Source organism: Eretmochelys imbricata, chromosome 1, assembly GCF_965152235.1.
Source record: "Eretmochelys imbricata isolate rEreImb1 chromosome 1, rEreImb1.hap1, whole genome shotgun sequence".
Lineage (NCBI taxonomy): Eukaryota > Metazoa > Chordata > Testudines > Cheloniidae > Eretmochelys > Eretmochelys imbricata.
In genome coordinates, this window is record NC_135572.1 from 47,024,537 (window position 1) to 47,038,571 (window position 14,035).

The 14,035-nt window shown below is 42.4% G+C and overlaps 1 protein-coding gene across 1 annotated transcript in view; it reads left to right on the forward strand.

Moving 5' to 3' along the window:
* PAN3 (poly(A) specific ribonuclease subunit PAN3) overlaps positions 1-14,035 on the forward strand; it is a 119,512-nt gene that overhangs the window by 13,430 nt on the left and 92,047 nt on the right. The window contains exon 2 of the mRNA XM_077809871.1: positions 1,207-1,328. Within this exon, the coding sequence (XP_077665997.1) occupies positions 1,207-1,328 (122 nt within the window). The remainder of the gene's footprint in view (positions 1-1,206; positions 1,329-14,035) is intronic.

The following is a 14,035-nucleotide window of genomic DNA, read 5'->3' on the forward strand; positions in this document are numbered from 1 at the left end:
TTAGTGCTGCTGCTAGTCTAATGCTGCCTTTGTTTCTTCTGAAAAAGTTTTCCTGCTATCTATCTGTTCTAGTCTGGAAGCAGGGAAGTTACCAACCAGTTCATGCAGCCTGCTTTGGCATTCAAAACCCTACATTCACATGTGGGTGTGAATACCAGCAACTGCAATCCTTCAGCTTGGTACAGAGATCCATTTGATTCTGTTTGACAGTGGTGACTAAGACGACTTGGTAGCATGCTACCAACTGGCTGGAGGCTGATACCAAGGTTCAAGTAGCACTGTTGTGGTACAGATCTTTCCTCCGAGTTGGATCTGTGCCTTATATTCACACATTTATGCTTTATGGAGGGTTTCTTTACTGAAACATACTTTCCATAGAACCATAAAACCTTGATTCTTTGATGTTTGATTAGTGTGTTTTAGCTCTTCATGAAATTACTATATTTTTTTATTCTTAAAAATCTTTGTTGCACTGTAGTGGCAAATTTATATAGGTACAGTTGAAGTATTTTATTATAAGCCCTTGTTTCTAGACACTGAACTTTCTTAAAATATGCCTTGGGAATTAAATCTTTCATGCTTGTTCTTAGCCTAGAAGAACTTTTTGGCAACTTTGAATAAAATTGTCTAACCACTTTTGAAAAACAAGATAATGAAAAGTTTAAGGAAATGTAGAATGTCTATGCTGTAAGATGTTGTTTGAGTTCTTCCCCACACATCATTTTAAGTTGTTAACTTGCTGTGAATGTTGCCATCAAGAGGAATGAATACATTGTTTAAAAAATAGTTGTTTGAGAAATAAATTATTGAACACGTTGAGAACTTCTTACTATGTATGCAAGATCATTACTTTCTTTTCTTTTTTTAAAAAAACTTCCTTTCCTGATGCTCCAACCACATTACTTCCTATTCTGATACCATTACTTGTTCCTTCCTCTTTCCACATTTTTTGCGCTCCTCCTCCCTGCGTTCAAAGCTATGCACAGCTCTGCCCTGCCTACCTCTCTGCTATAATTTCATATTGTGCACACACGCCTTATTTACCATCCTCAGTCTAACTGCTCCTTTCATTATATGTACCAATATGTTTTCTTTGTTGCTTCTCCTAGGAATGCAAGTCTAAATATAGACATATATTTTATTGGCAAGAAACAGGTAGACTTGCTAAACTAAAATCATCTGAAACATTTTTCCTTTTTCTTTTAGTTCCTGGAATAGATGGCGGTGGTTTAGCTGATGCTAGTCTCACAGATTCCTACTTTAGTACCAGCTTCATTGGTGTTAATGGATTTGGAAGTCCTGCTGAAGCAAAATATCCCGTGATGCAGGTAATATTAGCAGTGAACTGTATCAATTTGCACTAGGTCTGACAGCCATTGTTGTGCCAAGAACTGAAAACAGTTAAGTGGCAGGAGCAACAGAAAACTAACTTGCCTTTCTACAACTGTTTTTCTACCTGTTAGAGTACATTTGGCTTTCCCAGTTCATCTAACAGGGTGGAAACAGAACAACCTTGTTCATTCCTTCGTGTTGTAATTATCTTTATTAGCAGTTTTGTTTTACTTATGTTCCTTTAGTTTTTCACTTTATAGTATTGTATATTGTGATAGACCCAGGCCAATTGGGTACAGCAGAGTAGTAGAAGGCACATATACTGGCCACTGAATAAACAGTTTTCTGTTCCCTGACTGACCAGAGCAGGGGCTGCTCCAGGCTAGGGTGGACACCTGACTCCAATTAACCTGCAAAGAGTCAGGTAAGGCCATTAAGCTAATGTGAACACCTGACTCTAATTAAGGCCCTTTTGATACTATAAAAGGGCTCACTCCGATTAGGCCGAGGAGAGGAAGTGTGACTGAAGGGCTGGGTAATGAAGACATCCTCATGCCACTGGAAAGGGAGCCCTAAGGTAAGGGTGAAGGAGAGAGAAGCAGGAAAGCTGTGCGGAAGTGGCCCAGGGAAATGTAGCAACTCTGGCAGTGAAAGGTTGGCTGCCAACAGCTGCTGCCATTAGGGTCCCTGGGCCGGAACCCAGAGAAGAGGGTGGGCCCAGGTTCCCCCCAACCCACCACTACAGAAACACCTCCTGGGAGGGGAAGACAGGCCCCTGTCAGGACAGGAGACTAAACTGTTCTGGAATAAGCCCATAGGGACAACAGAGACTTTGGGAGTTCTCACCAACCTCCTTGCTGGCTTATGAGGAAAAGGGCTCAGTAGACTGTAACCCTGGCCCTAGAGAGAGAAGGGCTATGTGGAGTGAGCCTCTGAGGCTAACATAAACTGCCTGGAAGCACGGGACCCCTGGGGACAAAATCAGAGCTCTGCCACAACATATATAATATTATATTACAGTGGAGTCGCATCATACGTGCATTTAACTTACGTGAATTCAACTATATGTGCTTGGCCAAAAAAAAAGAAAAATAACAATAACTCGCGGCGGTGGAGTACTGTACAGGAGTCGACGGGAGAGCGCTCGGGGGTTGATGCATCCTGTCTAGACTAGACGCAATAAATTGACCCTTGCTGGATCGATCGCTGCCTGCCGATCCAGTGAGCATCTTGCCACGCTGAGTGAGATTCTAGTGTTTAAAGATGCGTATTTTTCGTACAACATGGCCCCTAAATGCAAGCCAACTACTTCATCTGGTGCTCAGCCAAAGAAACAGCGATCTGCTCCAAAGTTGGAGGAAAAACTGGCTGTGTTGGACTTATTGAGAGATGGTATGTCGGTCTCCAACGTGGCGCATAAATATGGCCACAACAAATCTAGCATCCATGCCATCAAGATTCGGGAGAGAAATTTGTCAAGCCGTGGCATCAAGTGCTCCAATAACTGCTAAGGTGAGCCAGGTGCATGATAAGACTTTAGTGAAGACTGAAAAGGCATTAAACTTATGGCTGGAAGACATGAACCGTAAACGGGTGCCTATCGATGGTAACATGTTGCAAGAAAAGACTCTTAGCCTCTACACGCTGTTTATACCTCCCACCGAAGACGGACAGCCTTCTGATGAGAAGGAATTCAAAGCCAGCCAAGGTTGGCTTAACAGTTTTAGGAACCACTTCAACCTCAAAAATGTGCAGACTACTGGTGAAGCTGCATCTGCCAATGAAGAGACAGCAAAAGCCTACCCCTAACAATTAAAGAAAATCATAGAAGAAAAAGGCTATCTTCGGAACAAGTTTTTAATGCTGATGAGACTGGGCTCTTCTGGAAAAGAAATGCACAACTGCACTTACACTTCGAAATCAGAAAGATAAGCCTCTGGCTTCTAAGCAGCTAAAGACACTGTGACTGTGTTGTTATGTGGCAGTGCGGCTGGGCATTCAGTAAAGCTGGGCTTGCTCTACAGGGCTGCAAATCCCCATGTTCTAAAAGGCAAGAACAAAAATCTCCTGCCTGTGTTCTGGCAATCAAATAAAAAGGCTTGGTTGACATCAGCATTATTTCTGGATTGGTTCCACAAGTGTTTCATTCCGGTGGTCAAGCGGTACCTCGAAGAGAAAGGACTTGACTTTAAAGTGTTGCTGATCATAGACAATGCTCCTGGCCATCCTGAGGCACTCCAGTTTGCGCATAACGACATTGAAGTAGTCTTTCTCCCTTTTTTATTCTTTCATTCTTCCATCTCTCTCTCTCTCTCTTTTTGACTATACGCGATTTTCACCTTACGTGCTGACTTTAGAACCTAGCCCCCGTGTAAGATGCGACTCCACTGTATATTAAATCCTCTTGTGACTTATGGTCAAAATATACTGCAATCTTAACTTTAACTGTCCAGGTTTCTTTTTAGGGCCCCCCCTTATTTGTTTCTATCACATTTGAATTGGTATGACTAACTTTTTTCAGCCTTTTTACTCAAAACTATAAAATATTTTTAATTGAAATACATTTTAATGTCCTTAAGCCTTTGAAATGGTGTGAACTGTTAAAGTAACAGTATACTAATAGCTTGACTTATGTAAACTCTCAGGTAAACATCTATCACACTCTATCTATGTGCATTGCCCACAGAATATAAACTAATTAAGTGACCTCCATTTGCTATGTAATTTTTTGGAATAGATTTTATTTTATAGCAAATATAGGTGTCCATTATATGTTAATGTATACAATATAACAGTCATACAATACAGTCTGTTGGAAAGGGCTGCTCATCTTACTTTGAAGCATAAATATACGGATCTGCTAGTAAATGCAGTAATAACCTCATAAAGTAAAGCACTCTAACCCCCAATCCATCCTCTCTTTAAAAACCTGAGGGAAGATGGTCTGTCTATGGGCTTGGAAGGCTGATAAATCCAGATTTTGGGTGACCAGGAGCAGCGAGTGCTTTCTCATGAAGAAAGCCCTGACAGCAGCTTTTTCTTATTTTATATCAAGGGAACTCCAGTTCATAAGGCTCCTTTGAGGTCTGGTATGATGCATATAAAAATAACCAGCAAAGGGTGGGAAAAAATTAGGTGTTCCCTTTCTTCCTTCTTTTTCATGTATGATATGAAAAAGGCTATATCACTTATTTTAAATGGGGTTGGAGGATGCATAACTTGCTGTGTCTAATTTTTTTATTACTGGCAGCCATGCATGAGATGAAAATTGCCCATCTTGACCTCAGATCTCAAGGTGAGTTGGTAGGACTGGAAATTAGAAAATCATTTTCCTATCTCTGAAGAAATTTGAGCTAGATAGCATTGAGTTAAACATGGAACTATGCAACATACCCATTAAAGTTTTGCATTTTTTGGACTCTGATCTTTAACAGCAACATCTTCCTTGTAGAATACACAACCTTTGTTATAATTTCATACTTCTTTCAGAAACATAGCACTTCATGCACTTAACCTGGCTGCCCAGGCAAATGCTGAATATTTGGTAATGTTACTAAGGTTGTAATTCAGGTTTTGTGGGTTACTGTGCGAAAAATTAATGTGTTGTGTGTAGTGTTTTCTTATCTGTTGAAGGCAGAAGAAAGTTCCTTGTGAAGATGGGGAGTCTTGTTGCTGAAAACATGCTCTGTGGACATTAAGCTTACTGTTAAGAAGTGTCCTATAAGTTGACATTTTCTTGGTTTTAGGGTTTGATTTGGAAGATGTTGTACTTAATCAATAAAATGAAGTTTCTGTCTGTAAAGTATGTCTCTGGAATATATGAACACAAATACACAAAAATTATAGGTGGAGCTACCAGCCCCACCTATTAAGGTTGCCTGACACATCTCATTATAAGAGTGCATTTTCAGTTGCTTATAACTTTGCCAAATTTTAATTATTTGGGCTGCAATTTTCCATGCTGATTGTCTGCCTCAGAATGATTTTTCTTTTAAAAAGGTTGCCCAGAAAATTTCATTTGTTTCCAAGAACAAGGGTAGGAATATATTCTTGTAACCTTTTCTTTTAACAACTTTACTGCCCTTGTGCTTTGGAGCAGGGACTCGAAATTTGGTAGGCTGGTGGCCATTGTGTCAAGGATATACTTCTTGCTGTCCCTGTGAAAATCTGCCTAAATTGGAGCAAGTTATAAGACTTTGAAAATCGCAGTTTGCACATGCTCAGTGTAGACTTCTTAGATTTTAGTAGCTAAATTTCCTGAAGATTCCATCCACATTGGGCATGCTCTGGCCCAAGGCAGTGTGGGGCTTTCCCTGCATTTGCTGCTCTGGGCTGCTATAAACTCTGCTGGGTCCAGGTTGGGTAGAAGAACTGAGAACTCCCTCCTGTGCTCTGAACCCCCGCCCTCTGCTAGGCCCAAGCAGCATGGAGGAGGAAGCTGCCTGATTTATGTACAGAGGGGACAAGAGCTGGACATGTGGGGATAGACTGAGTAGATGGACATGGAGGCTGTGACTGAAGGCTGATAGAGAAACTGGAGGCATGGCAAGAAGGTGAGGTGAGGCCAATCTGACGAGGAACTGGAGTATGGGAGGAGAACTGGGACTGGCTAGGCAAAGAGACTAGGGCAACAGGATGATGACACTGAGATTGGACAAGAAGTTTGGGGAGTGAGATTGGGAACATGGACTGCGGCACCAGCGACTGGAGGCCAGGGGAACTGGGAATGGCTGAATAAGATGACTGGGATTAGGACTTGCTGGGCAAGGAGGTGGATGAAAAGCCTGAGGAGTGGAGACTGGGAAGAGGAGCTGGTTGAAGAAGACCACAGGCTTGGGAAAAGGACAAATTTCAGGGGGTGGAGCAGAAGAGTCTGTGCTCACTAGAGCATGCTTTCTTTTAGAACCTGGAATGGAACCCAAGACTACTAAATCTTACCATTCTTCTGCTGTCTGTGAAGCTCACTGGCAGTGTCCCATAACCCTTTAGTGCTGGTGCACATAGAAGATGACTGCCTACTACTGCTGTCAGTTACTCTGTTAGCTCAAGGCTGTGTGGTGTATCTAAAGGTTCCACCCCTTCCGGTGAGCCATGCGAGACTGAGAATGATGAAACATGATGGAATTTGGTTTTTTTTCTGTTGGTTCTTTTTACAACCTAGGTAATTACTCACACACACATCTGTTAAAAGAACATTATTAAGGGGGCAAACATCAAGCACTCAATGGTAAGGAAATACCAGAATTAAGGTTGCCTGTGCCTTAATTTAGTTCCTTTGTGCGTATGTATTGTGATACTGTTTTCAATTACCTGGTCACAGGGTCCCCGTCTCCTTCAGTGTGCAGAATAAGCATCTGTTCAATATTTTGTTTACTCATTCATGTTCAATGTGTGGCCCCCAGGCCTTATTTACCACACACCCATTCAAACCTTCCTCTGAAAACAATCATTTGCTCATGGGCTTTTCTGTGGAGCTTATCACTATAGCATTGGAGTGCTTCAGAAGTATTAATAAAATGTATTTACACAACACTCCTGTGGGTATTGATCCCCATTTTACAAGTGGCGAACTGAGACAGAGATTAATGTCAAAAGGAGTCCACTAATTTTGGGTGCCCAACTTGAGAAACCTACTACCGGATTTTTCAGCATACTTCTCATTATATAGCACTTCATGTTCAAAGCACACTTCCCACTGACTTCAGTTACAGCTGAGAGCGCTCAGCATTTCTGCAAATCAGACACCAGGGTCCTAAGTCAGAAAAATGGAAACTCCCATTTAGTGACCACCTTTGAAAAGTTTGGTTTAAGTAACTTAACTACCTTATATGGGAACTCTGTTGTAGAGGCAGTGATAGAAACCTATGCTCCATAGTAGCATTCAGTCTTTTACACCATGAGACTATTCTTTCTTTTCCTGCAGTCTGCTGCCTCATTCATGATACACCTTTCCAACTGAAACGGTTACTACAGACAGCAGCCTCCTTCACTACACAGCCCTGATTCATCCCTACAGCAGGCCTGTCTTGTACACTGAATGGGGAAAGGGTCCTGTGGAAAAACTAGTTTGTGATCTTGTAATTAAAGACTGTATCATAATGCATACACTCCAGAGGGGCACATTAAGATTGTACAGACAACCTACATTTTTCTTTGAGTTCTTGCACACATCCATTCCACTTAGATATGCACATGCCAGTGCACTGAAGCCAGAGAACTTTTCCCCATAGCAGTATCCATTGGGGCAGTGCATGTGCGCTCTGCACACTTGTGGTACTAGCCAAGGCTATGAAGGGTCAGAGCAGCCCTGACACCCCTTGCTCCACTCCAGTTCTGTATCATATCCTATGGTCGGTAGTCAGCGTGTGTGAGCTGCTCACCTTTTTTTTTTCGTTCTCTCTTTAGGAAAAGTTTTCCAGAGGTTTTTTTTAATTGTAAATAGTTACTTTTCTATAGTTTTAATGGTACTCATTTGCAAAAGATGACTTGGTTTTTGTCTTATTGTTCTTTGAGCTTTTCTGTATGGGGACCATGCCTAAATTCCCATGGGTTAAGTGTTGTTCTGGCTGTAACTAATCTGTCAGTCAGCGAGCCTAACTCCTTCAGTTTAAGGTGTGTGGGAGAAGAAAATGTGAGATATAAGCCCCCTCTCTGTAGGGGGGTTAAGATCAGGACTGAGAAGTTGAGGGAAGTTCAGTGTCAAGATATCCTGGTGTAAGCAGCTTTGTGCTCAGTTTTGGAACCCAGGTGTTCAGTATGCAGGAATTTGGACTGTACTCCATCTTAGAACATTCTACCAGGCTTGGCAGCATCCCCGTGCTGAAGAGATTCAGAGAGATGACACTCTTCTCTGTCTCATATCATGTAAACAGCAGCAGAAGTCTAGCACTTTGACCTCTTCCAGCCAGAAAAAGCCCTCTTCATCTTCAAGTCTTCCAACAGACTTTCACAAGAAGACCACTACCAGGTTAGAGCTAAGCCAGGTCCCACTAGGAACTCCCCCATATCACATTCTGGCGATTTAGAGTTGTCAGCTCTGGCACCTTATGTGGTACCATCCAACGTAGGCCTTGGATTTATTGTACACCTGCAATACCTCAATAGATACATAAAGAGTTTTGTATGGTTACCTTAGCATCTATTGTCCCTAGACCCAAAAGACTAGTTCACTGCTCTCAGCTTAAAGGATTCCTTCTTCTATGTGGGTGTTTACCAGAGCCACAGGAGCTTCTTAAAAGTCATAGCAGATGGTATTACAAGCTTATGGTCCTCCCATTGAGTCTGCACAAAGTGCATGGCAGTAGTTGCAGAATATCTCATGAAGGTAGAGGTCCCGGTGTACCCATATCTGGGTGAATGGTTGTTTTGAGATCTGTCCAGACAGCAAATAATAGTGGCCATTGAGAAGATCTGGTCCCTCTTTCAGTCACTGGAACTGTTGATCAACAAGGACAAATCAGTTTCCCCCTCTCCCGAGAATCAAATTCATAGGAACAGTTCTCAACTCAACCACAGCAATCACATATTACCTCAAGCTAGGATTTCAGGTGATATGGGACCTATACAAAGACTTCAGGCATATTCTTGTACAACAGTGAGGAATTGCTTGAAACTTCTAGGTCACATGACAGCTTGTTCTTACAAGAATCAGTATCCAGACTTTACCTCACAGTCATGTGGCGTGTCTATCTACTATCCTTCTCATCATCTGCTGGGCATGCTGACTCAGATATCCACAAGTGTTTTGTCGTCCCTGGACTGGTGGATGGACTCTGCCAATGTATGCAACAGTGTTTCTTTTGCCCCAACTCTGCCCTCTGTGACCGTGGTCATGGATGATTTTCAGACTCAAGTTCTCTCCCTCACATGAATGGTTGAGAGCTTCAAGCTATCCACTTGGCTGGTGAAGTGTTTCTTCCCCATATCAAAGGTAGTTCTGCTCAGGTGCTCATGGACAATACAGCTGTGATGTTCCATCTAAACAAGCCTGGATGTGCCATGTATGACCCTGTTTGCCAAGAGGCGATAAACCTTTGGTCTTTCTGCATCAGGAATGAGATTACTCTCAAAGCATCTCACTTTCCTGGGTCTCAGAACTGTCTGGTTTCTCAGACTGAACATGGCAAAGTCTATTTTTCAGATCTGCAGAATGCCAGAAATAAACCTATTCGCCACCTGATGGAATAGGAAGAATCCCCAGTTCTGTTCAAGGTCAGGTCACAGCCTGGGATGTGTGTCAGATGCATTTCTACTATCCTGGAAGGGGAAACTTCATTACATTTTTTTCTCCTATCACTATGGTGTCAAGAGTTGTGAGCAGACTCAGACAGGATGCCACCACCAGTCTCGCCCAGCTAGCATTGGTTCTTAGACCTCTTGAGCCTTTCTATTCAAAATTCCATACCTCTCTCTCAGGCTCGGACATAGTGTCACAGAACCATGGTCAGATGCTGCATCCCAACCCTCTCAGCCTACATCTGACTGCTTGGATGTTCAGTGGGTAGCTCCCCAGGATGTGGTCTGTTAAGTTGGAGTGCAAAATGTTCTTTTTAAATAGCAAAAAACCCTCCACCAGATAGAGAACCTCTGCTGTTTTTTTTTTTTTTTAGGTAAGTATGTTTGGTCCCAGCAGAATGATACCTCTTTCACAGGCTCCTATTCATATTATCCTGGATTACTGGCTTCACCTAAAGAAAAAAGGATTCTGTCAATTAACTGCCAGAGGAACCTTCAGGGATCTCCATGCCCTCTCCTCCTGTGGAGGAAAGATCCGTTTTTCCAATCCTATGACTGTTAAGTTCTTGAAAGGTTTGGACAGGCTCTTCCCAAGTATTAGGAACCCAGCAATATGATGGGATCTGAATTTGGTTCTTTCAGTTTTAATGGAGTCCCTTCTTGAAACTATAGCTGTGTCCTCATTTTCTCCTGTCTCTCTAGCATTCCTGGTGGCTGTTACTTTGGCCAAGAGGGTAGTAAAACTTCAGGCTTTGGTGGCTGACCATCCTTTATATGGTGTTTTATAAAAGAGAAAGTGAGTTTGTATCCACACCCCAAAATTTTCACTTAACTGGTGTCGGAACTTCATCTAAATCAGACTCTGTGCTCACCAATCTTTTTTCAAAACCTTTTCCACCAAAAAAAAATAGGAGAAATCCATACTTTGGGGGGGCATAAGCCTTTTATTGGGACAAGGACAAAAGAGTTTAGAATTTCTCTTCAGTAATTTGTCTCCTTGCTGACAGGATGAAGGGGCAGCCTTTCACTTCGAAGAGGATTTCTTCCTGCATCTCCTCCTATATTTATCTATGCTACAATATTGCTAAGGTTCCCCAATCTCAGTGAATTCTAGCCCATTCTACAAGAGCACAAACATTGGCTGCTTTCTTGGCTTGCATTCCCATCAGTGAGATTTGCAGGGCTGCAACTTGGTCATCTGTTTAGACCTTCACCACTCATTATGCTCTCTCCAATGCCTCAAGAAATGACGTTAGATTTGGGAGAATGGTGTTGTAGGCCTTGTTTAGGTAGACTCCAACACTCTTCTCTCATCTGGAACTGCTTGTGAGCCATCTAAAGTGGAATGGACATCTGCAAGAACTCAAAGGAAAACACAGTTACCTAAGTGTTTGGTAAATGTGCAAAGTCTCAAAGAACATGTCCATTTCATGACTACCCCTCCTTCCCCTCTACATTGGTGTCACAGCAAATTCTAACTTCTGGTGTGAAGGAAACGAGGGGCATTGGTACTACTCTGCTCCTTTGCACTCTAAGCCGGCAGCATGCCTGTTCAGAGGGTGTATGTGCTGCCCTGATGTGTACTGGTATGGGAAAAAGTTTTCCTGCTTTGGCGCACTAGCGTGCACACACACCTAAAATGGAATGGACATGTGCAACACATCTCAAAGAACAAGAGTTACCAGACAGGTATGTAACTTTTTTTCTTGCATTTCCTAACTTTTGACGACTTGACTTTAAGATTGCAATGTTATTTTAATGGTGTGTGTGTGTGTATAACATATATATAAAAATGTATTGTGGGGCATGAAGAGGGAAGGCAGGAGAGAACTGGTTAATAAGGATAAAGGAAGCCAAAGTATAGGAGAGGCCTGCTTCCAGGATAAAGGGGTAGTTGACTGGCTGAGCTCTTGCAGAACTCATTTTAATACTGCTGAGATTTGATTTAATTGTGTATATATTGTATGTTAGGGCACAGAGAGCCTTGGATAGGCATCTTTATTAATTTAAGTCTAGATAAATAGATAAAAAGTAAATAAAGGATAGAGAGGAAGGGAGGGTAGAATGGTAAATACCATAGAAAGCAGTGATCTTCCAGGAAACACCATCCTAGCCACTATGGATGTAGAAGCTCTCTACGCCAACATTCCATACAAAGATGGACTATAAGCCATCAGGAATAATATCCCCAATAATGTCACAGCAAACGTGGTGGCTGAACTTTGTGACATTGTCCTCACCCACAACTATTTCAGATTTGGGGACAATTTATACCTTCAAGTCAGCGGGACTGCATGGCCCCACAGTATGCCAACGTTTTTATGACCGACTTAGAACAACACTTCTTCAGCTCTCGTCCCCTAACGCCCCTACTCTGCTTGTGCTACATTGATGACATCTTCATCATCTGGACACATGTGAAGGAGGCCTTTGAGGAATTCCACCAGAATTTTAACAATTTCCACCCCACCATCAACCTCAGCCCAGACCAGTCCACACAGGAGATTCACTTCCTAGACACTACAGTGCTAATAAGCGATGGTCACATAAACGCCACCCTATACTGGAAACCTACTGACTACTATACGTACCTACATGCCTCCACTTTCATCCAGACCACATCACACGATCCATTGTTTACAGCCAAGCTCTAAGATACAACCGTATTTGCTCCAGTCCCTTAGAGAGAGACAAACACATACAGGATCTCTATCAAGCATTCGTAAAACGACAGTACCCACCTGGTGAAGTGAAGAAACAGATTGACAGAGCCAGAAAGGTACCCAGAAGTCACCTACTACAAGACAGGCCCAACAAAGAAAATAACAGAACGCCACTAGCTGTCACCTACAGCCCCCAACTAAAACTTCTCCAGCACATCATCAAGGATCTACTACCTATCCTGAAGGACAATCCCTCACTATCGCAGACCTTGGGAGACAGGACAGTCCTCACTTAAAGACGGCCCCCCCCAAACCTGACGCAAATACTCACCAGCAACTACACACAACACAACAAAAACACTAACCCAGAAACAACCCTGCAACAAATCCCAGTGGCAACTCTGTATGCATATCTATTCAAGGCACACCATCATTGGACCTAACCACATCAGCCACACTATCAGTGGCTCGTTAACCTGCACATCTACCAATGTGATATATACCATCATGTGCCAGCAATGCCCCTCTGCCATGTACATTGGCCAAACCAGACAGTCTCTACGCAAAAGAATAAATGGACACAAATCTGACATCAGGAACTATAACATTCAAAAACCAGTAGGAAAACACTTCCATTTCCCTGGTCACTCAATAACAGACTTAAAAGTGGTAATTCTTCCACTCAAAAAACTTCAAAAACCGACTCCAACGAGAAACTGCAGAACTGGAATTAATTTGCAAACTGGACACCGTCAAATTAGGCCTGAATAAAGACTGGGAGTGGGTGGGTTATTACAAAAACTAATTTCCCCATACTAATTTTTCCCTACTGTTACTCACTCCTTCTTGTCAACTGTTTGAAATAGGCCACCCGTATTACCACGACAAAAGTGATTTTTCCTCCCTTGGTAGTCTACTGTTAATTGAATTGTCTCGTTAGCGCTGACCCCCCACTTGATAAGGCAACTCCCATCTTTTCATGTACTGTGTATATATACCTACTAGTGTATTTTCCATTCCATGCATCTGATGAAGTGGGTTCTAGCCCACGAAAGCTCATGCCCAAATAAATGTGTTAGTCTCTGAGGTGCCACAAGGACTCCTTGTTTTTGCTGATACAGACTAACACGGCTACCGCTCTGAAATAGAAAGCAGTGAGGGTGAGGCTAGTAGAAAGATCCAGTGAGGGAAGAGTAAGGAGAGGATTGGGACAAACAGTTAGTAGAGGGGAAAGAATGTCACAGTGAAAATCTGAGGAATGGGAGTCCAAAGACCTCAGCAGTATCCTGAGGCTGCAAGGGTGTGCTGTGGCTCCTGTTTCCAGTTTTTCCTCATTCATCCCGCTCTACAGATTGGCTGCTTGCCCTTTCATCAGCACCTGACTCTGTGCCGCCTTTCACACTGCCTTCCCTTTAGATGAGATGTAAGTAGGGGCAGAGTTGTGCTGTTCCTTGACAGTGAAGAAACAGTAAAAGTATACTAATTTTCTGAATGATACTTACATTTCCCTTTTGTAATTTAATTGCTGTATATTCAGATAACCACACTGACTATTCTGAAAAACTTTCTTCAGTGTATAAAAGATTAACGGTTAAGATTAGATTAACGGTTAGATTAGATTAATGGTTAAGACTTTAAAAAAAATTTAAATCTGTATTTATGTAAATGAGTATCCTGACTTTCAAAAATGAGAGCCCTGTAGCTTCCATTAGAGGTAGTGCTCAGAGCAAGTTGGAAGATAGTAAGAACACCATTGGCAGGTCTATGCTACTGCTTTCATAAGGAATTTTTCAGAAAAAGCTCAG